Below are 22,832 nucleotides of genomic sequence, written 5' to 3'. Positions count from 1 at the left end.
GAAGTGATTCCGTTTTGCAGTTTGGGGAGAGATGAGATCTGAGGATGGGGCCAGAACTGTCACTATCCTAAAAGATGTCAGGGGTCTGGGACGCTGTCCACAGTCACCATTCATCTGACACAGGCATGCTATAGTGTCACAGCGCTCACCTCCAGAGAGGCCCAGGCCGTGGAAAGAAGGAAAACTCGGCACATTCACTTCCTTGTTCATGAGGTTAACCCAGACTGCAGTGAATGGGACAGAATGCCTGCCTAGCCCATGGGGGAACACTGCCTCTGCCTGTCTGACTAGGGATCTACAAGGTTATCACGGGGCTTGAAGTGTGCTTGACTGAGGTCAAAAGAGGGTCAGAGAAGCTTGTCTGAGGTTCGCTCAGCTCTCACAGTAAACGAGGAAGTGCAAGGTTATGAAATGACACAGACCAGGGTGAGCAGAGTTTCCCAGAGACCACTAACATGAAGGAGCCCAGGAGACTCGTGGGAAAAGGAAGAAGTGGGCAGCCTGGTGTGGGTCACAACCTTTGTCTGGTCAATAAGCCTTAGAGCGAGAAAAAAAAGTGTGGCACTACCAAGATATGGGACCAGAGAACTCATCTGTTCCTTGTGAGGGCAGAGAAGGCCTTCTCTGGCTTTGATGCTGTGGCCCTCTCTGGGCCTCACTTGCCTCACTGTATTTGGGACTGCAGGCTCCACTGGCCAGGGGGCATCTTTGGGCAAGCCTGGAAGCTAACCTGGCTCTGCCCTCAGCCTTAAAGTGAGGGTGAGAGAGCTGACGGAGGCACTGCCCCACCTGTGCTTCCCCACACAGTGCCCAGGGCTTGGGTGGCACTGCTCTGCCCTGCCTGAAGCCTGGACACCCTGCCAGCTTTAGCAAGCCTGCTGTCCCCTCCCATGCTAACAGCTCATTCTTTCCCATTATTCTCTGCCCAGGTTTCATCTGGAGAGTCTGGAATCCTAGGCTCAGCTTTATCCCTGGAACCACCTCTATTCTGGAAGCTGAGCCCTATGTCATCAGGGGTGGGGTGGAGCTCTCCAGTTATTCTAATGAAGCCAGTCCAAGATTCTGCTGCTCTCAAGACTCTGATCCAAAGGTGGCCACTCTATCACTGTTTCAGATCACAAACGACAGCTTCCAGCTGACATCTGGCTTCCTTGGCCTGTTGCTGATTTCATCCCTGTACCCCGCCCTGCTCTACCGGGCGCTTGAGACTGCTGCGGGCCAAATGACTGTGTTGGCCTATGGGTGACCTGGCCCCTGGCTAGAATCACTTCCATCCCTTCCCTTAGTCCCATGTTCCTTCCCACCTAAGTCTCCTGTCTGTAACACTGTGGGGTAAAAAGAAGAGTCAACCTTCAGGCAAAAGTGAGATGTGTGTGAACACACATCCAGACAGAATTACACACACCCAGACACACAGCAGGGCAGCTGGAAGTGATACTAAATGCATACATGCTCCAACAACATCACACTCACAACCACTCAGAACCCACAGACAGCAGGGAAGCTGGCAGCAGTGTTTACTTAAACTGACACACAAACCCAGCACACACAGACCCACATCAACAATCACCCCCAGAAAGACACATATATGCAACGGCAATATATAGGGCAGGGCAACTGCCAGTGGAGTTTTGCAGGGGTGGGTACACAGGCTCATGCATGTGCACGCGTGCGCACACATACACACAGACAGACAGACAGACACACACACACACACACACACGAGTCTGGAGTGAAGCAAGGGCTACAGGAACAACCAAGGGCAAACAAACAAGAGGAGAATTCCTTAATCACATCAGGATGTGCAGGAGGGAGGGAGGGAACAAGGCAGGGAGGGTAGGACAGGGGAGGGGTGATTTTCCACAGAGGGCCAGCAATGTCAGCTCTTCCTGTACGTGTGCTGGAGGCTGGAGTTCAGGCCTGTGCTGCACTGGGCTCCACACATCTATAAACTTGATCCTGACCACCCCCCTCTCCCTTTCCTAAGCCTCGAGAGCTGCACATTATTCAACTCCTTCTTTCTTTCTTTTCCTCCCTTCTCCTCAATGCAGCATTAAAAGAAGCATCTGGAACTCGTAGCGGAGTAGGATGGAGGCACCGGGGTGGACTGGCAGGAAGGGGCACCATCAGAGCACACTCTCGAGAAGCTGGCTGGTCACATTAACACAGACACTGTCCTCTGTGCTCATAAATAAGCAGGAGGAGAAGCTGAAGCCACGGGCAGAATGGGGAGGGGGCCTTCCCTCTGCCACAGCGGGCTCTTCCCGCATAGTACCTCATCTTCCAGTCGTGTTCCCTCTTGGCTTCCCATTTCCTTTCCCATGGTGTCTGGGACGGGTGCCACTGACACATACTTTCCACCCTTGAATGCCAGCAGAGGCTCTTCTTGTCCACAAAGGGCTTCCAGAAAATACTTCAGCACTGTGACCCTTTTGCAGTCAGCTGCAATAACCTACAGGGTGAGAGGGAGAGAAGAAAAACAGCATTTTCTGAAAGGGAAGATGGAGACGAGATGTTGCTTGCCGGCTGAGGGGCACAGGGGAACTGTGTCAAAGCTACCAGGCAAGGGGGTCAGAATGAATGACGGGGTGCAGAGGGCACAAGGGCATGTCAGGTGGTAGGTGAGGGCCCAGGGCAGGCTGAGGACCAAGATCTTCTGAGGTTATCTCTCCATAGGTTATCTCTGGGGCAGCAGACAACCCCAGGGACCAGTGACAGGTGCCTTACGTTTATTTGACTAAGGTCCTGATACAAAACAGAATACATGACATTCTTCTAAGTTTGGTCTAGAACCAGCAGAGGGAAGAGTGGAGTGCTTTCACAGCATAGAGTTTTCTGGGGCCCCTCGCTGCCACTCTCCACTCCTCTCCTAGCACCCCTGCTCCAGAGTCCCAAAAGGAGAATTTTCAGCCCAAGTGCAAATTGAATGCTAAGGGCTTTCTTGGCTGTTTCGTTTCAACCAGATCATTTTGGGCTTCCCCTGACATGTTCCTGCCCTATCTAAGAGCTACTCATGCTCAAGAGACTGGAGTCAGGCAGGAAATTGTCAGGAGAGAGACAGGCAGAGCAGGTGGGGATGTTTCACCAAAGCTCTACTCTTTCTGATGTTTACGCCAACCTGCTCCCATGTGGCCACATCAGCACACAAGTCAGTGCTGTCAGAGAAGTTTGGGCTGATTTAGCTGAGATGAAACTCAGTGTCTTGAGCAATAGTCAAATGTGTAAGTGTCTCAGATGAAGTGTCCACTGTCCCCCAGTCTGGGCCCCCCTTCCGGAGGCACCACACATGCATGCCCTCTCCTTCACACCTGTTTGCTTGGCTCACACGCTCCTCCATGCTTGCCCCTTTGTGCCCTTCTCTTCATCTCTAGCCTCCAGCATCCTCTTCTCCCTACTGGCTGAGTGCTCACCAAGGGAGAGGGGCCCTGCTGGATCTGGAGCTTGAAAGCTGAAGGCCATTCCACATGGGAAACACACGTCCGTGGCCAGACGTGCCGCAAGGGACGGCCCCTTCATCCTCACTGACTAGCCCCTGCCTCTCTTTTAATGCATCCTCATTTCTGAATGTGAAAGGAACTTCTTATTAATAAGTCCCTTCTATCTGCAGCACATAGGGAAGTACTAATCTGGAGGCTACTGATGATCATTTTACAGGTGCAGGTGTTCTTTCATGTGGACAGCAACTCCTCTGGTGGCAAAGCCTAAATCTCATCGTTTTCATATGTCACTGGCAACAATTGTAAGGACAAGCTGTGCACACAATAGGCTCACAGTAAAGACGGACAGCCCAGGGAAGCTCGGCTGGGTACCACAGAGAGCAGATGAAGCAGGCATGACCCATGTTCTCTAAGATAGTGGAAATAAATGAGCACCGCTGTGCAGGCTGGCTGCCCAGGAAAGTGCGGCACACGCCGGTCAACTGTGCGCTCCGTGGCTGCATCCTCTGCCACCTTCACCAAAAGTCAACCCCGCTTTCCTACCTGGTCTAGGAGTGTTCTCTGCTTTCTCTCACCATTGGCCCTGTTACCATTATAGGCTGGAATCTCAAGCTAAGTACTTTGACCACCTTCACCTGAGAGGTTGATGTAGAAGGTTCTCAGCTAACCAGAAGGGCTTAGAAAAAGTCCAGCCCCTTGAGCTTGGGGTGCCTGGTCCTGGGCTTACCTCCGTGAAGGAGAAGGAAAGGTTGTCTTGGCCCAGGGCAGGTAAGCATGGTTCCATTGCGTGTATTCAAACATGTGATGAGGAAGGCTAGAAATACAGAAGCAGGGGCTAAAAGGCATTAAAGAACAGAGCCGAAATGAGTAATAGCCTGGCAGGCAGCACGCACAGTGGCCTCCCTGCATCTCCAGCCTCTCACTTGCATAGGAAACTTCTGCATTTCCACAAGACTGCCAGTTTCCTCTCTGTGGTCTAATTTTAACCACCTTGTCGTTACAGTGTGTGTCAGCCACCTGACCCCACTATGACCTCTGACCTTACGCCCCAGCTACTGCTTGCACTATGGAGAATTATGTAATGGGTCCAGGACTTTCCTTTTTGGTGTGAGGCTGCTGCCACTGAATGGAGAGGAGAGGGGAGCTAAGGAGTGAGAAGAGGACAGAGGAAAAGCTTGCAACTGTCCTTGGCCTCACCTAGACGATGAGAGGTACACTGGCACCCCTGCTAAGTGTGCAGAGGAAACCTGCCCAGGACAGGAGTGTGCCATGGATGCATGCATGGAGAGGCGGGCAGGAGTGTTGCTGCTGCTAGAGCACGGGCTACATGGTATGCTGCGTGGCTAAGAAAGCGTGGTTCCCGGCCGAGGGAGAAAAGCCACATGTGTGGACGTGGGACTCCTGGAGATGGGGATTTCAAGGGCACAGCGGGACCCAGGGATGTGGACATCCTGAGGCCGCCTGCAGCACATCCTTACAGGCTCTGTGGGAATTGTCTATTCCAATTCCATGGACACAAGCAACGAGGAGTAGCCCTCTCCCGGTTTCACTTCCACCCCATTTAGGAGGAAATTGGTTTCCTTGGAGACTGTGTCTGCCATAGCTATTAGTTCCTCCTCTAGGACAAGGACACTCCTGGCTGATACGCAAAAGGCTGTGATCTACTGGGGTCTCTGACCTGGTGTTAACAGGCCTGAAAAGGATTCTACCTGTTTGGAAAGAGAAAGGTTGTCTGTCTTTTGGAAGAGTATCCTGTCCTTTGCAATCCAAGCAGCAGGGAGGATGGTCAAAGCTGTGTAAAGTGTACTGTGGGAGTGAGAAGTACACAGTCTGAGCTCTTTAGTAGATGGAGAAACTGAGAGGCAGAATGTCCAGGGCTTGCCCAGAGGCACAGAGAAACGTTCTGTCTGTAGCTCACTGGCCTGTCTGCAAAAGCATTCTGCCTTGACGTTGGGGGAATAAGCCCACTGGGGAGAGGACCACAGCTCTCTTGATGCTGGAGTTCTGTAGGAGACTTACAGGAATATCCTCCTAGATAAAGCCCGCAGCACTTGAGTCAGGGAAAGAACAACACAGAACAGTTTAAATACAGTTAATAAGAGACTTCATCCAAGATGATGTTTGCTTGGTCTCGGAGGACTTCCTGGCAGGAGAGGGGTTAAAGCTGGACTCCCTCCTTGGAGAGGAAGGGCTCCAGATGAAGCCTGTGACATCACCCCCACAGTAACTCCGCTCGTGAGCACATTTTTCCACTCTATATCAATGAAAAACAGAATGTAAGTGGCATGTATATCGCGGCTCTGGGGGCAAACTCTGGATCCTCCAGAGGAGAAAGAGCTGGGCGGGAGAGGCTCCCTTCCTGGGCTACATTAGCAACGTGGGGCTGGACTGGGGCTAGAGGCGACTAAAAGGGCTGCCAGCCAGGGAACACCCCGGGGCGCCTACGGACCTCTCCTCTGTGGTGTACCTTCTCACTCACAGTCCTGACCCTTCTGGAGGGAGACGCACTGTGTAGGCGATTGTCAAGAATTCCCAAGTTAATTGACAAAATATCACATACAAATCATTTCAATCAGCTTGGGAAAGAAAACTGGGGCTTTAGGTCAGGGAAGAGCTGAAAGCAAGCCCCTTTCCCTTCCCCTGAAGACTGTCGGAGGCAGCTCACCACTGCAGCAGGAACTGAAACCTTTAGCTTCAGGGCTCCAGTTATCACTCTAATCAAGTCCACACGCAAAGAACCAAGCAGAAAGGAAAACTGAAAGTGAGATGTGGGGAGGCGATACAGGAGGCTGTTCTCTCCTAGGCTCAGTTCCTTAGAGAGAGATAATGTAAGCATGGGGTAAGTAGGGGCTGGAGCCAAGAGGAGCGAGGAACAAAGGAGAAAACCTCTAGGTCAAGAGAGAAGACTGGGTAACTGTTCTGGGGTATTTAAGGTGGAGAGGTGGAGAAGTAAAGAAAAATGGTGTTTCTCGGCTGGGCACGGTGGCTCACGAATGTAATCTCAGCACTTTGGGAGGCCAAGGTGGACAGATCACCTGAGGTCAGGAGTTCAAGACCAGCCTGGCCAACATGGTGAAACCCCATCTCTACTAAAAAAACAAAAATTAGCCGGGCGTGGTAGCATGAGCCTGTAGTCCCAGCTACTAGGGAGGCTGAGGCAGGAGAATCGCTTGAATCTGGGAGGTGGAGGTTGCAGTGAGCCAAGATTGCACCACTGCACTCCAGCCTGGGCAACAAAGCGAGACTCTGTCTCAAAAAAAAAAAAAAAAAAGAAAAAGAAAAGAAGAAAAATGGTGTTCTCCGAAAACTGGTGACTCTTCACAGCCGCTCTGTAGGGAACAAGCACGGTGTGGGTAGAGATGCCCGGGGGGAGGAGGGGGTTGGGGAGAGAAAATGAGCTATATGCTGCTTTATGAAGGTAGGGAGGGTAAGAGAAAACGGGAACTAAGCACCAGGTATCACATACTGATGTGCTCTGAGTTGCAAGACTTAATACCTCACGGCAGCCCCGGGGCAGGGAGAAAACCTCCAAATCTAGCCAGGGAATATGAAGAAGGGCTGGAGAGCCAGGACCCTGGATGCAAGCTCTAGGGAGTGAGGGACTCGCTCTATCATTACCTGGTCCCCGTTTTCTCCAAACAGGCCTCTTGGAAGGCACAACCACGGTTACTAGTCATTCTGCAAAATTTCTTTTTCTGAATTTTTGGTTTGGAGAAATCGGAGTTTAAACTTGTACCATCAGTCAGTTCTTTTTTCTAGTCTTAACAGTCCAGCTTGCTACTGCCCCTCCAGTTAAAGAGAACAATCACACGGGTTTCCCCCCACAAACTCGAGTTTACAGGTTGTTTTTCTTGTTTCTCTAAATGGAGCCAATTATTCTCACATTTGTTGAAACCTTCAATCAAACTTTATAGCTTGTTAATTTTACAGAATGTCCTTAGAGCAAATAAGATGCAGACAGGAACGTGAAGTCTTGCTGAGATTATTAAGAAACCTTAAAATAGCCTACAAATCCAACACTAAGGCTGGTAAAATACAGGCTGCCTGGCTGGCTTCTGAGGTCAATTAGCAATGGGTTAATTATCATCTTTAATGAGCCAAACCTCCAGGATTGGCCACAAGAAATTTAACTCAGACTAATGTGTTTTCACAAACTGGGAAACTCTAGTTATGCACTACTCACCCTCAGAGGAAACTGAAGGGTGGGAAGCTCAATTCTGTAGCAGCCAAGGGTGGGCCAGCCTAAGAAGGGGTCTGCCAATGGAAGTTCAGACACGAGAAATAAAAAATACCACACAGGGAATCCTCTGGAGCTGGGAGGACAGAGGAAATGGTTTATTCACATTCCTAGGGGGAGGGGCCTCCTGGCAGGAAGCAGACTCCAGAAGGCAGGAGCGAAACTGGCCACAAGGATGCACAGTCACTCTGAAGACACAGGCAGTAGCTTAGGATGGGGAGACAGACATTCACAGCCTACTTGAGTCGGAAGAAGTTGGTATGAAATTGAGAAAGAGGCTCATGGGTCAGAGAGGAGTGAAACAAAGAACCTGCGCGGGGGCTGAATGATAAGAGGGACAGAGTGAGAAAAAGCACACATCCTTGGACCAGATGCATCTCCTGACAACCTCGGAGCATACTGTCCAAGGGATCAATTCAAACAGTATTTCACTCTTTCCCTACCCCTGCTATAGCTGGGCCTCTTTCTATATAAAGCGTTAAGTACAAGCTACTTTCTCAGTCTTTTTTTTTTGAGACGGAGTCTCGCTCTGTCGCCCAGGCTGGAGTGCGGTGGTGCGAGCTCGGCTCACTGCAAGCTCTGCCTCCCGTGTTCACGCCATTCTCCTGCCTCAGCCTCCTGAGTAGCTGGGACTACAGGCACCTGCCACCACGCCCAGCTAATTCTTTTTGTGTTTTTTTTTGTTTGTTTGTTTGTTTTAGTAGAGACGGGGTTTCACTGTGTTAGCCAGGATGGTCTTGATCTCCTGACCTCATGATCCGCCCGCCTTGGCCATCCAAAGTGCTGGGATTACAGACGTGAGCCACTGCGCCTGGCCCCTTTTTTTTCTTTTTTGAGACAGAGTCTTGCTCAGTCACCCAAGCTAGAGTACACTGACATGATCTCAGCTCACTGCAACCTCCGCCTCCCGGGTTGAAGCAATTCTGCTGCCTCAGCCTCCTGAGTAGGTGGGATTACAGGTGCGCACTGCCACGCCTGGCTAATTTATGTATTTTCAGTAGAGACGGGGTTTCGCCATGTTGGCCAGGCTGGTCTTGAACTCCTGACCTCAAGTGATCCACCGCGCCCGGCCTTTCTCAGTCATTTCTAATCCCAGTGTCCAGATCCAACCCTCCCTAGTCCTATGGTTGGCCTGTGCTAGCTGAAAGGTCATTGGGTCACAAGATGAAATGCTAACATCATTGGTCCACCCACAGCAACCACACCATTCCATGTGTCTGGTCCCAACAGCTGTGTTTTCTTCTTAGAGGAGGCAATGAGGGCCACTGTCAATCAGCCAGCATTGCACAGATAACTGCGGTCTCCACCTGTAACCACCATGTGTGTGCTGAAGTCTCTTAGGGGGAGGTGGGAACTGGCAAATGGTCAGATGGCAAGACCTGGTGCTGGTGGGGAGACTGTCCCAAGACAGGGTTACTGAAGATCCCAAAAGATACGGGTGTATTTGGCTACTAGGAAGGAGATGATGTTCACACTGAAGGGAGAACCAGGGGAACAGGGGAGTTGTGAAGCATACACAGGAAGCAATGAGGTAAATAAAGTATAAAAAACGGGGCCATTCTGGCAAGAGGCAAGATAAGGCAATACAAGACGTTGGACAAGAGCCTGGGCTTCATAGTTACACAGACCTGAGTTCAAGTACTAACTGCCACTTCCTGGCTGTTTATCCTTAGACAAGTTACTTAACCTCTCTGAGCCTTTGTTCGCTCAAGTTGTTTGTGAGGTTTAAAAGATAATACAGGCCGGGTGCAGTGGCTCATGCCTGTAATACCAGCACTTGGGAAGGCCGAGGCAGCGGATCACCTGCGGTCAGGAGTCCGAGACCAGCCTGGCCAACATGGTGAAACCCCATCTCTACTAAAAATACAAAAATTACCTGGGTTAGTAGCGGGCACCTGTAATTCCAGCTACTCAGGAGGCTGAGGCAGGAGAATCGATTGAACCCAGGAAGTGGAGGTTACAGTGAGCTCAGATTGTGCTGTTGCAATCCAGCCTGGGTGACAGAGCAAGACTCTGTTGCAAAAAAAAAAAAAAAAAAAGACAAGACAAGCCTGGGCAACATAGTGAGACTGTCTGTCAAAAACAAACAAACAAACAAAAAAGCTGGGTATGGTGGTGCACCACACCTATGGTCCAAGCTAACCAGGAGGCTGAGGTAGGAGGATCGCTTGAGCTGGGGAAGTCAGAGCTGCAGTGAGCCATGAGCTAGCCACTGCACTCTAGCCAGGGTGACAGAGTGATATCGTGACTCAAAAAGAAAAAAAAAGACAGAGAGAATACATATCAAATACTTAGCCAGATGCCTGGGCCCAGTAGGTGCTCGATAATTGAGCAGCTGGCATTTTTTTTTTCCTCTTTTCTCCACTCTCTTCAGAGGTGGGAGGGGCACTGCCTAACACGGCTGAGCTGTTTGGAAGCCAGTCTGAGAGGCAAGGTGGGAAGCATGGGGCTGGCACATAGCCAAGGGCCAAGGGGAGAGGCCCTGAAATGCTTACCTGGCTGTTGAAGCTGCAAAAAAAATTTTTTTATATTTGTCCAGGCTGGAGTTTGCAGTGGCGTCATCATGGCTTGCAGCAGGCTCAGTCTCTTGAGCTCAAGCGGGAACCTGGCTAATTTTTAAAAATTGTTTTGTAAAGATGAGGTCTTGCTATATTGCTGGTCTCAAACTCCTGGCCTCAAGTGATCCTCCCACCTTGGCCTCCCAAAGCACTGGGATTACAGGCACGAGCCACCACTCAGGGCCTGAAATATTTTATTCAGAATTAAGGTGCTAGATCCAGGCTACTGGGCTGGCCAAGCAGGGGAGGAAAGACCTTGCCTCTCTTCAGCAATCCCTCTTCCTATTCTTCAAAAAGACTCTGGACCTAACCATAGGTATGCATGCATTACTCCAGTAATCTAGAGAGGCTCCAAGGTCCTGGGCTTCAGAACAAGTGGGCCACTAATAAATGTATCAGAAATATAGTCACAGTTGCCTTGTCCATGAGGTCCCTTCACAGTGGGGCATGGGCGGTGGCTCTGCCTTTGCTAATGGGATTGTTAAGGGTTTGAGGAGGCCCTGCAAACCATGCAACAGTGACTTTCTTTCTTTCTGAGATGGAGTCTGGTTCTGTCGCCCCAGGCTGCAGTGCAGTGCCGAGATCTCGGCTCACTGCAACCTCCACCTCTTGGGTTCAAGAGATTCTTCCTAAGTAGCTGGGGCTACAGGCACGTGCCACCACGCCCATCTAAGTTTTGTATATTTAGTAGGGATGGGGTTTCACCATATTGGCCAGGCTGGTCTCGAATTCCTGACCTCAAGTGATCCACCTGTCTCGGCCTCCCAAAGTGCTGGGATTACAGGCGTGAGCCACTTTGCTTGGCCAACAGTATCTTATTTTATTCTAAGATGGGGTCTTGCTTTGTTGCCCAGGCTGCTCTTGGCTGCTCCGAACTCCTGGCCTCAAGGAATCCCACTGCCTTAGCCTCCCAAAGTGCTGGGATTATAGGCATTAGCCACCGTGTCCAGCCTGGTATCTTTCTTAAATAAGACCCAGCTGGATCCTTGCCTCATGTCTCCCAATATGAAAGTAGTGATGAGAAGATCCCCAATATGGTATTTTCTACCCACCTGAATTTCCTGAGCTTAGATATTCCAAACAAAGCCAGATAGGAGTCTGGTCTTCCATAGGCAGAGTAAGCTTGCTCTTCTTGAACTACTCCTTCATGGACAGAAACTATTCTTTTCTAGAGCTCTCGGCTCCGGCTGTACCAGAAAGGTACATTCTCAGCGGCAAGAGCGTCACAGAGAGCAAACTATAGGCAGCAGTAGCTCGGGCTTCAGTCCAATTCTGCTTCCCCTGCAGAGTGCTCTTAGAGCAGCCACCCACATTGGCAGGGGTTAAGGACGGATACTGGCATTGCCAACACAAGCCTTTCAGGTCTGGCTGGCTTCAGCTGGTCTGAAACCTGGAACACAGGCACTGGGGCCCTCACTTACTGAACCAGCAGGGGAGGCTGCAGGCTCAGCCCCTGGGGATGAAAGTCCTCCCATCTGTCTCAGTCTGCAAATATCCACACACAGTCTGTTTCTACACTGCCAGTTAGCTCTGGGCCAGAAGCACTGAACCTTGGGCTCTAGTCACTCTGAACCACATTGTTTGCCTTCTAGACAGCCACGTCCAGGAGGCCTCCCCTTAGGTTTGTGTTTAGGCTCCTTTACCAAATTTGCTCCTAATGGTATTTATTCTACGTGTGGCACAAGAGTGGACTCTCGGAGACATCTGTAGTCTTCAACACACTTAGGCAATATGCAGTTCAGGAAAATGTAAGTGCCTACTGTGTGTGTGAGGCACTGTCCTCCAGACCCTGGGGACTCATCACAGAACAAAGGAAAATCCCTGTTTCAGTTGGGGGGTTGGGTGGCGTGGGTCACATTCATACTAGATACATCGAAAGACCCCTGCATCAAGAGAGCACGTGCCCCTCCCCGGCTGCCATGACCTGCGGTACTCAGGAAGGCAGAATTCTCAGCCCAAGGGAGAAGAAAAACTCCTTGCAGAGACCCAGGACACTGCTCCTTCATTCCTTTCAGACAGATGGGTCCCGAGGAAGTCAGGATGGACAATTCTTTTGGGCTTAGCCTTGCTATAAAATGAAATCCCAATCTCTCTTAATGCTTCCCAAGCTCCTTGTAAACCCTTGCCCACCCACCCCTCCGCCCAAAGATCGCTACTGGCACTTCTAGCTATTATTCCCTAATCCTGAACTTCAGGCCCCAGGCAACCCCCTTTGCAGTACCCTGCAGGCTGTCTGCTTCCTCTGGCACCTCTGAAAGTTCACACAGTACTCCCCCCAACCTGCAGTGATTTTACGTTTGAGCAATCAATTCATTCCCTCATCTTCTTTTAAGCTTGATAAGGTCTTTTTCTTTTTTCTCGAAACAGAGTCTTGCTCTATTAGCAATCAAGGCTCACTGCAGCCTCAAATAACTGGGCTCAAGCAATCCTCCCATCTCAGCCTCCAGAGTAGCTGGGACCACAGAGGCACACCACTTATGTCTGGCAAATATTTATTTATTATTTATTGAGACGGAGTCTCGCTGTGTCGCCCAGGCTGGAGTGCAGTGGCGCGATCTCGGCTCACTGCAACCTTCGTCTTGAACCTGGGTTCAAGTGATTCTCGTGCCTCAGCCTCCTGAGTAAGCTGGGATTCAGAGATGCACGCCACCATGCCCGGCTAATTTTCATATTTTTAATAGAGATATGGTTTCACCATGTTGGCCAGGATGGCCTCGAACTCCTGACCTCAGGTGATCCACCTGCCTCGGCCTCCCAAAGTGCTGGGATTACAGGCGAGAGCCACTGTGCCTGGGTAATGGCTAATTTTTTTTTTTTTCTTTTGTAGAGACAAGGTCTTACTATGTCCCCTAGCTGATCTCAAATTCATAGCTTTAAGTGATCCTCCTGCACTGGCCTCCCAAAGTGCTAGAGTTGTAGGTGTCAGCCACCCAGCCCAGCCTGTAAGTCCTTCAAGACGCCAGTTAGCCTTTGTCCAGTCTGCCAGCCTACCTTCCACAAATCTTTTGTAATGCCCTATTATGTGACAGGGACTGCTAGACATCCTGGGCACATAAGGCCAAACAAGGCAGATGCAGTCCTTGACTTCACATGACTTTCAGTCCAGCAAAGGACTCCACAGGAACCTCACACTAACCTCTCCCAAGTACACAGGTATCCCTCCAGCAACTATGGACTAGGCCCACACTTCACTCATCTTCTCTGACTGCAGTAGCAGCCCTCCACATCTGCACTACTTGTACATCACAAAGTGAATTCTTTTGCCCTTTGGTTGGAAGAGACCTTAATAATCATTCAGAGCCACAAGAGAACCTCCTCTAAATACCCCTCAGCGATCCAAGTCTTTCTTGACTACTTCTGGTGGAGAGGACTCAAGGCCCGGGAAGAGTTTTTAAAATCAATCATTACTTAACATTGAAGAAACATATAATTTTTCTTTCTTTTTTTTTTTTTAGACAGGGTCTCTCTCTGTCCACCCAGGCTGGTGTGCAGTGGCACAATCACGGCTCACTGCAGCCTCGACTTCCCGGGCTTAGGTGATCCTCCCACCTCAGCCTCCCAGGTAGCTGGGACCACAGGTGCGAGCCACCATACCTGCTAATTTCAGGGTTTCACCATGTTGGCATGGCTGGTCTCGAACTCTTGGCCTCAAGCAATCTGCCTGCCTCCACCTCCCAAAGTGCTGGGATGATAGGCATGAGTCACCACGTCCAGCCAGTAATTTTTATCATCTACACTAACAGACTTTTTTTCTGACCATTCTATATGAGGTGTGTTACTGTGCTGAATCTGTAAGGGGGCACATTTCCTACCAGAAGGCCATTCTATTTTTGGACTTTTCTAATTGGTAGAGATGTTTACACCTTTTAAACCCAGATCTGCCTCCCAATGCTTCTAATTCGGTTCTCTGGGGCCATGTAAAAAAATAAAAAACAAAACAAACAAACAAACTCTAATTCTGCTTTTATCTGACTGGCCTCAAATTATGAGGTCTGCTGTGTTATACACCTTCTCTAGGCTAAACAGTCCCACTTCCTTCAACTGTGCCTCACTCTGTCTCCTAAACATCCTGCTTATTCTTTCACTAAGACTTTCACTAAGACTAATGTGTCTCCTACAGTGAGTGCCCACGTGACCTGGTAGCAGAGCAGAGAGTAGACCATCCCCTCCCATTTCTATCAGGGATACTCAATTTTAATAATAGACTTAACAGCATTACTTTTGTTGTCCCCACCTTGCACTACTGATAAACTGTGAGCTTCTTTTTTCCTTTTCACAGGGGGGACACGGTCTTGCTCTGTCGCTCAGGCTGGAGTGCAGTGGCGAGATCATGGTTCACTGCAGCCTTGACTTCTCAGACTCAGGTGATCCTTCCACCTCAACTTCCTGAGGAGCTGGGACTACAAGCATGTGCCACCACACCTGGCTAAGTATTTTGTAGAGACGGGGTTTCGCCATGTTGCCCCAGTTGGTCTTGAACTCCTAAGTTTAAGGAATCCTCCTGCCTCAGCCCCCCAAAGTGTTGGGACTATAGGTGTCAGCCACTGTGCCCAGCCAATTGTGAGCTTCTAATCAACAAATCCCCAAATTGTTTTCACATATGTTGCTAAATCCTATCTCCCTTTATGGAGTACAAGCCCTCCACCAACTATCCCTTTCACATCTTTTCCTTCACCAAGGTCTTCTCCCCATGCCTGAAGAAATCCGATTATTTACCATTGTGCTGCATGCTACACGCTACATGTGGCTGACTTTTTGGACCAGGGTAGGGTTTTACATTTATTCTTATTTGATTTCATCTTGTCATTTACTTCTCCCATTGCAACCTATTAAGTTCTCTTTGGATCCTAAATTTTTCATCTGAGAATGCATTCCCTTCTCAGGTTTATGTTACATACATTTTTTTGTTGTTGTTGTTGAGACAGAGTCTCGGTCTTGTTGCCCAGGCTGGAGTGCAATGGCGCGATCTTGGCTCACTGAAACCTCTGCCTCCTGTGTTCAAGTGATTCTCCTGCCTCAGCCTCCTGAGTAGCTGGGATTACAGGCACCCGCCACCATGTCCAGCTAATTTTTGTATTTTTAGTAGAGACGGGGCTTCCCCATGTTGGTCAGGCTGGTCTCAAACTCCTGACCTCAGGTGATCCACCCGCCTCGGCCTCCCAAAGTCCTGGAATTACAGGCGTGAGCCACCGCGCCCGGCCATGTTACATGAATTTTATCAGTTGGTTTTATTTACAATTCTCAATATCTTTCTCCCATTAATCTGTCGTGTTTTTTTCTCCTAAGTAAGATTCTTGAGGGGAGGCACTAGTGTGTACACTGTGTGTGTGTGTGTGTGTGTGTGTGTGTGTGTGTGTGTGGGTGCTTAAAATAAAATCTATCTGCAGTATTCAACATGCACTATGGATACCTGAACGATGTGGAAAATTGACCGTGGGGGTCAGATGGCAGCCTCAGGACAATCCCAGAGGATATCACGGAGGTGGTGCGGCCATACTGTCTATACTGTGTCAATCATGCTCCCCGAAGCTGTGCAACACAGACACCTGGACACACTCGGAGATGCTACCTTCTGTTTGGGGGGTGCTCCTCATGGAGGTTTGGACTCAATAAGGAATAGGGACTCCTCTTTGACAGGCTGCCTCCAGTTTCTCATGTGAAACCAGATACCACAAGAAGCCACGCTCTGGGCATGTCTTAACTCCATGGAGGCTGTTGTACCAGGTCAAGGTAAAACACACCTCCTAAGAAGTGAGATTTAATGCTCTTCAAAGCACTGATGTCACGCTTTGAAAAAAAAAAAAATTACATCCACATCAGAAGAACCCCTACAGCATATTAAAAAAATGTAGTATGCAGACATTCTCTGAGGTCTGGGCTGAAGTAGAAAGCCATTTTAAATTGCATTTTCAGGTTCTATGTTTCTGGAGTCCTGAATCACAAACATGACCCATGCCTCATAGTTGGAGACAAGACAAGTTTTGTTAACAAAAGCGAACTAGCCTATCCATAGCTCGGGATAAGGTGTAAGTCAGCAAATGGCTGCCATACAGAACCAGCTCAATCAGTGTTAGTTCCCTCTTCTTCACATCTGAACATGAAAAGGCATTTTTTCAAAACCAACTGTATCACAATCACACGCTGAGCTTATTAAAAATGCAGATTCCAGAATTCCACTTTTTTCTCTTTTTTTCTGGAGACTGGGTCTCACTCTGTCGCCCAGGCTGGAGTGCAGTGGTGAGATCTCCGCTCACTGCAACCTCTGCCTCCCGGGCTCAAGTGATCCTCCCATCTCAGCCTCCTGAGTAGCTGGGACTACAGGCGCCTGCCACCATGCCCAGGTAATTTTTACCTTTTTTTTTTTTCGAGACAGTGTCTTGCTCTGTTTCCCAGGCTGGCGTGCAGTGGCACGATCTTGGCTCACTGCAATCTCCACCTCCCAGATCCAAGCAATTCTTCTGCCTCAGCCTCCTGGGCAACAGGGATTACAGGCAAGTGCCACTACACCCAGCTAATTTTTGTATTTTTTGTACAGATGAGGTTTTGCCATGTTGGCCAGGCTGGTCTCAAACTCCTGGCCTCAAATGACCCGCCCGCCTGGGCCTTCCAAAGTGTTCAAGTACAGGCGTGAGCCACCGCCCCTGGCCTAATCTTTGTATTTTTTTTAGAGATGGGGTTTCACCATGTTGGCCGGGCTGGGCTTGAACTCCTGGCCTCAAGTGATCTGCCCTCCTTCGCCTACCAAAGTGCTGGGATTATAGGCATAAGCCACTGGTGCCCGACTTTGTTTGTTTTCTTTTTACCCAACACTACTCCTTGGCTGTGGATTCCACTTTGAATTCAATGAATTAGTATTTCTTAAGATAGGACCTTAGAATGTGTACTTTTAAACATTTTATTCTATGAGACAGGGTTTTGCTCTCTCACTTAGGCTGGAGTGCTGTGGTGTGAACACGGCTCACTGCAGCCTCAACCTATCGAGTAACTGGGAATACAGGTGCACACCATCACATCCACCTAATTTTTAAAAAATGTTTTATAGAGATGGGGTCTTGTGATATTGCACAGGCTGGTCCTGAACTCCCAGGCTCAAGAGATCCCCCTGCTTCAGCCTCCCAAAGTGCTGGGATTACAGGTGTGGGCCACAGTGCCCGACCAGAATGTGTGTAGTGTTCCAGGTGCTTACCAACACTGAGTCTGAGAATTACTGCTTTAAAGGATGGAAGGTTGTTAGGTCACAGTGGTCACAATTTTAGTAGACTCTTCAAAATGCAACTCTGTTTCTCAAAGGTGCAAACACTACTACTATCTATGTATTTTTTTGAGACAGGGTCTTGCTCTGTCACCCAGGCTGGAGTACAGTGGCATGATCAAAGCTCACCGCAAACTTGAACTCCTGGGCTCAAGTAATCCTCCTGCCTCAGCCTCCCAAGTGGCTGGGACGACAGTCATGCATCGCCATGCCCAGCTAATTTTTGAATTTTTATTTTTGTAGAGATGGGGCCTCACTATGTTGCCAGGACTGGTCTTGAACTCCCGGTCTCAAGGGGTCCTTTTGCTCTGGCCTCCCAAAGTGTTGGGGTTACAGCCGTGAGCCACTGCACCCAGCCTACTTTATGTTTTTCATGACACTTTTAGGATTTAGAAATCCTCTGCACTCTTTGATGCAGTTACTACATCCAGATGATGTAGATGAGGAAACTAAAATTCAAATAAATGACATTCTCAGAAGAACTAAGATCCAAAGCCAGATAAAATGACTTCCTGATTCAAGGCTCTTACCAGCTCACCAGCGCTACCTTCCTGGAAGAGTGCCACCGGCCTTCCGGGACATAACAAAACCTGCTGCATGTCTCACTCACCCTTCGCAGCCACAGCGAACACTGAGCGAATGGTTACTACAAGCCAGGCACTGTGCCAAATGCTTGACACGAACCAACTCATGTGATCCCCACAACCTCATGAAGTAGATACTGTCACTGCTTCGATTATAGAGGTGAGGAAATTAAGGCACAGAGAAGTAACTTGCTCAGGAAATGCAGCTAGTAAGTGCAGGCGCCGGACTGTTCTAACTGCCACAGCTCTCCACGATCCAGAACATTCACAGGTGTTTCAGAGACCCTCACCATCTCCCCAAGGAGAAAGCTCTCATCTAGCCTGGAAATTCACAGAAGAAGAGAAAAAGGCAGCCTCTCAGAGCTGATTTCTTGAAGACTGAACTCTTCTGGGCATGGTGCACTCCTCCTGGGTGGGTGACATGCCACAGGTCTAGGACAAGCAGGGCCTAGTGGAACGATACTGTCGTAGCCTCCTAACTTGTGTGCTCTCAGGCAAATGACTTGAGCCTTGTCTGATAATTACTGCTCTTACTGTCTGATAACTCGTGTGCTCCTGGGCAAATTACTGAGGCTTGTCTACAAGATGCTAATAATTCTGAAGATCTATATTCCTAGTCCTTTACAAAATTTTATTATAAATTGACAATTTATATTTGTGTATATTTACATGGGTACAAAGTGACATATTTTATGAATACAGTGTATAATAATTAAACCCAGCTAATTAACATACCCATCACCTCAAATACTTATCATTTTATCGTGGTGAGAAAATTTGAAATCTTGACTTCCTAGGCTCAAGTGATCTTCCTGCCTCAGCCTCCCAAGTAGCTGGGACTACAGGCATGGACCACCACACCCTGCTAATTTCATTTTTTTTTTTTTTTTTAGAGATGGGGTCTCACTATGTTGCCCAGGCTGGTTTGAGCTCCTGGTCTCAAGTAATCATCCTGCCTCAGCCCCACAGTGTTGGGATTACAGTTGTGAGTGACCACGTCTGACCTCTTAAAGCAATTTTAAATGTACAGTGCTGTATTTTAATGCTCACCATGCTGTTCAACAGATCTCAGAAAAACACACACCCATCTTTCTCCCATGGAACTGAGGCTTTGAACCCTGTGACCATCATCTCCCCATCTCCAAGCCTCTGTAGCCACCATCCTACTCTCTGCTTTTATGAGCTGGACTCTTTCAGATTCCACATGTAAGTGAGAACATATGGTATGTGTCTTTCTGTGCCTGGCTTATTTCACTTAGCATAATGCTCTTCAATTCCACCCATGTTGCTGAAAACGACAGAATTTCTTTTTAAAGACCAAATAGTACTCCATTGTGTGTATGTCCCACCTTTTCTTTATCCATTCATCTGTTGATGGACACTCAGACTAATTCCATAACTTGGTTATCGTGACTAACGCTGCAGTGAACCCAGAGTCCAAACATCTCTTCAACCAATTGATTTCAAATCTTTTGGGTGAATGCCCAGAATTGGGATTACTCTCTTTCCATTCTTACAGGTTTCTGTGATTCTGGGCAGTCATCTTGGAAAGGAGGAAAGGATCGTTCTGCCACTGAGCTTGATGGAGGAGCTCAGCTCTGTCATAGGGGACAGTGCCAAGAGCTGGGCTTGGCCTTTTTGGAAGGGTTAGATTCAGAATGTGAGCTAACAGTGAGAGGCTAGAGATTACTCTGATGGAAAAGGGTGGGATGGGTTACTCTCATATGATAAGCCACTCAGGAAGACTTGGAGGGTTTTATGGAATCATTAGCACAGAGCTCCCCTCTGGCCACAGAGCAGAGGAAGAAACAGCGGACCAGTTTATAAAGCTCCAGAGCGGAAAATTTCTGTTGGTGTCCAAACGAAGTTTTTGGCTTTCTGTGAAGCTTGGAAAGACTTATACTGATGTTTTAATCACCTGTTTAGTGTTCTGAGGACTCTTGTCAGCAGCCTCACTGAGCTTGCTCCAGCAGGCAGTGGGGAACGGCTGGCTCTCACCCCATGCTCTTCTTGTGAGCTGTTTCTTTCCCATGACCATCTCCAACACCCTGTAGCTCCCTTTGGGCCACTTGGAGGGTATAAGCCAAACCTGTGAGCCCTATAGGAGACTGAGCACACTCTTTTGGGCTAACTCATCACCAGATCTAAAGTCAGGAAAGACCCCTTAATAAGAGCCTCGGTGCAAAGAGATAAGAAGTCGTCTCAAGATTAGTCTGCCAGCAACACCTCTGTGATGGCACAGAGAAAGCAGGCTTGACTTCCAGGAGAATCACCATCAACACATTCTTTTTTTTTTCAGCTGGAATCTTGTTCTGTAGCCCAGGCAGGAGTGCAATGGCACAATCTCAGCTCACTGCAACCTCCACTTCCCAGGTTCAAGTCATTCTTCTGCCTCAGCCTCCCGAGTAGCTGGGACTACAGGCACGCGCCACCACGCCCGGCTAATTTTTTTTTTTTTTTTTGAGATGGAGTCTCGCTGTCGCCCAGGCTGGAGTGCAGTGGTGCGATCTTGGCTCACTGCAGGCTCCGCCCCCCGGGGTTCATGCCATTCTCCTGACTCAACCTCCCGAGTAGCTGGGACTACAGGCGCCCACTACCTCGCCCAGCTAATTTTTTGTATTTTTAGTAGAGACAGGGTTTCACCATGTTAGCAGGATGGTCTTGATCTCCTGACCTCGTGATCCGCCCACCTCGGCCTCCCAAAGTGCTGGGACTACAGGCTTGAGCCACCGTGCCTGGGCACGCCTGGCTAATTTCTGTATTTTTAGTACAGACAGGGTTTCACCATGTTGGCCAGGCAGGTCACGAATTCCTGATTTCAAGGGTTCCGTCCGCCTCAGCTTCCCAAATTGCTGGGATTACAAGCTTGAGCCACCGTGCCTGGCCACCATCCAGACATTCTAAAGCACTTGGGTATTTATCGTGAAAAGAAGTCCTCACAAGTGAAAATGCATACTGAACAAATTTAGGGCAGGGAAAGTTCTAGAAAGAAAAACTCATGAGCATGCCAGAAGCTCTTTAAAGAGGTTAAGGGGGTTGAAAAACAAAAAAGGTTCAGGGTAGTGGCAGGTAGAGCAAGTCAGCATCTTACTTCCTCTGCAATTTTCATTGATCACAGTTTCTTGGTGGCCTAAATATCCCATTTTACTGGGAAAGCTGTGGTGTAGATGAAGTGGTGACAGATGGTTACTAGGAATTATGTTATTTCATTTGATTATCATGGTAATCCTGTGAGACAGGAAGAGGAAACTAAAGCTCAGAAAAAGCAAGTGATGAAGTGATGAAGCTGGGCTTTGAACCCAGATTTGTCTTACTCCAAAGTTTGTGCTCAGTTCATTATATTATAATATGGCCTCTTATGAAGGTAATGGCACTTTCACAAAGAGTATAGGGCACTTTTGAGAAAGGTCTCTACTTCAAGTCATCTTCTTTTTTTTGAAGACAAGGTCGCACTCTGTTGCCCAGGCTGAGGGCAATGGCGTGATCATGGCTCACTGCAGCCTCAACCTCCCAGGTTCAAGTGATCCTCCCACTTCAGCCTCCTGAACATCTGGGACTACAGGTATGCACCACCACACCCAGCTAATTTTTTTTTTTTTTTTTTGGTAGAGATGGGGTCTCACTATGTTACCCAGGCTGGTCTCAAACTCCTGGACTCAAGCAATCCTCCCGCCTCAACCTCCCAAAGTGCTAGGATTACAGGTGTGAGCCACCGCGCCCAGCCTACTTCAAGTCTTTCTCACTTAAAAAATATTACACTCAGCTGGGCGTGCTGGCTCACACTATAATCGCAGCACTTTGGGAGGCCAAGGTTGGTGGATCACCTGAGGTCAGGAGTTTGGGACCAGCCTGGCCAACATGGTGAAACCCTATCTCTACTAAAAATACAAAAATTAGCTGGGCATGGTGGCAGGTGCCTGTAATCCCAGCTACCTGGGAGGCTAAGGCAGGAGAATTGCTTGAACTTGGGAGGCGGAGGGTGCAGTGAGCCAAGACCGTGCCACTGCACTCCAGCCTGAGCAACAAGAGCAAAACTCCGTCTCAAAAAATAATAAATAAATAAATAAATAAATAACACTTGCCCAGGTTCAGCAGTAGCCTAAAGGCCCTCAGGACAGAAGAAACAGTTCTGACGAATTTGCCTTTAGAGGAACACAAATTGAATGGGTGCTTGACTAAGCTATAGGCAAGAAAAGAAATACTGAAATTTAAAATTTCTCAGGATACCTGCCCTAAAAAGAGTTCTATTATTCAGATTCATTTCATTTCACTGGACATAATATGGGCAAAACCTCAGCTGATTACTTGATGAGCTGAATGAATACAGGAAACTAGTAACTGCCAGATGTTAAGACCTGTATGTGGGTAACCTCTGAAAGTTGTCTGCACCACCGCCTTGAACTTTTATACTGAATGTAAAGAGTAAAGTCCATCATGAGGACAGGAAAATGGAAATCAAAGCTCCCTCCTGATACTTGGCACCCAAAGGCTCCACAAATCTGTCAATCCAAGTAACTTTTACTTTGCAAGCAACGGAGTGTATTATTTATCTGGCAACGCTTGATCTTGGAGAAGGTATGAAGGAGGAGAAGAGAGAATAGTATTTACTTCTCAGTGGAAAAACCAGGCTTAAGGAGGAGATACTGATTTCTGATTGAGTTCTCAGGGAGACCTTCTCTGCCACAGAATTTTCCCTTTCCACCCCATCACTTTTCTTCTTGTCTCTTTTCTTACCAAGGGAAGTTTCTTCAAACTGTTGTCTCT

At 48.6% G+C, this 22,832-nt stretch overlaps 1 protein-coding gene across 4 annotated transcripts in view; it reads right to left on the bottom strand.

Moving 5' to 3' along the window:
- Positions 1-22,832, bottom strand: part of SMG6 (SMG6 nonsense mediated mRNA decay factor) — a 239,887-nt gene that overhangs the window by 22,722 nt on the left and 194,333 nt on the right. For all 4 annotated transcript variants that reach the window (XM_030800159.1, XM_030800156.1, XM_030800157.1 and 1 more), the window contains exon 14: positions 2,276-2,452. In XM_030800159.1, coding sequence (XP_030656019.1) covers positions 2,276-2,452 — 177 coding nt within the window. The remainder of the gene's footprint in view (positions 1-2,275; positions 2,453-22,832) is intronic.

The sequence above is a fragment of the Nomascus leucogenys genome, chromosome 19 (assembly GCF_006542625.1).
Source record: "Nomascus leucogenys isolate Asia chromosome 19, Asia_NLE_v1, whole genome shotgun sequence".
NCBI lineage: Eukaryota > Metazoa > Chordata > Mammalia > Primates > Hylobatidae > Nomascus > Nomascus leucogenys.
The sequence above is the reverse complement of the archived record's forward strand: the minus strand, read 5'-3'. Positions and strand labels throughout refer to the sequence as shown.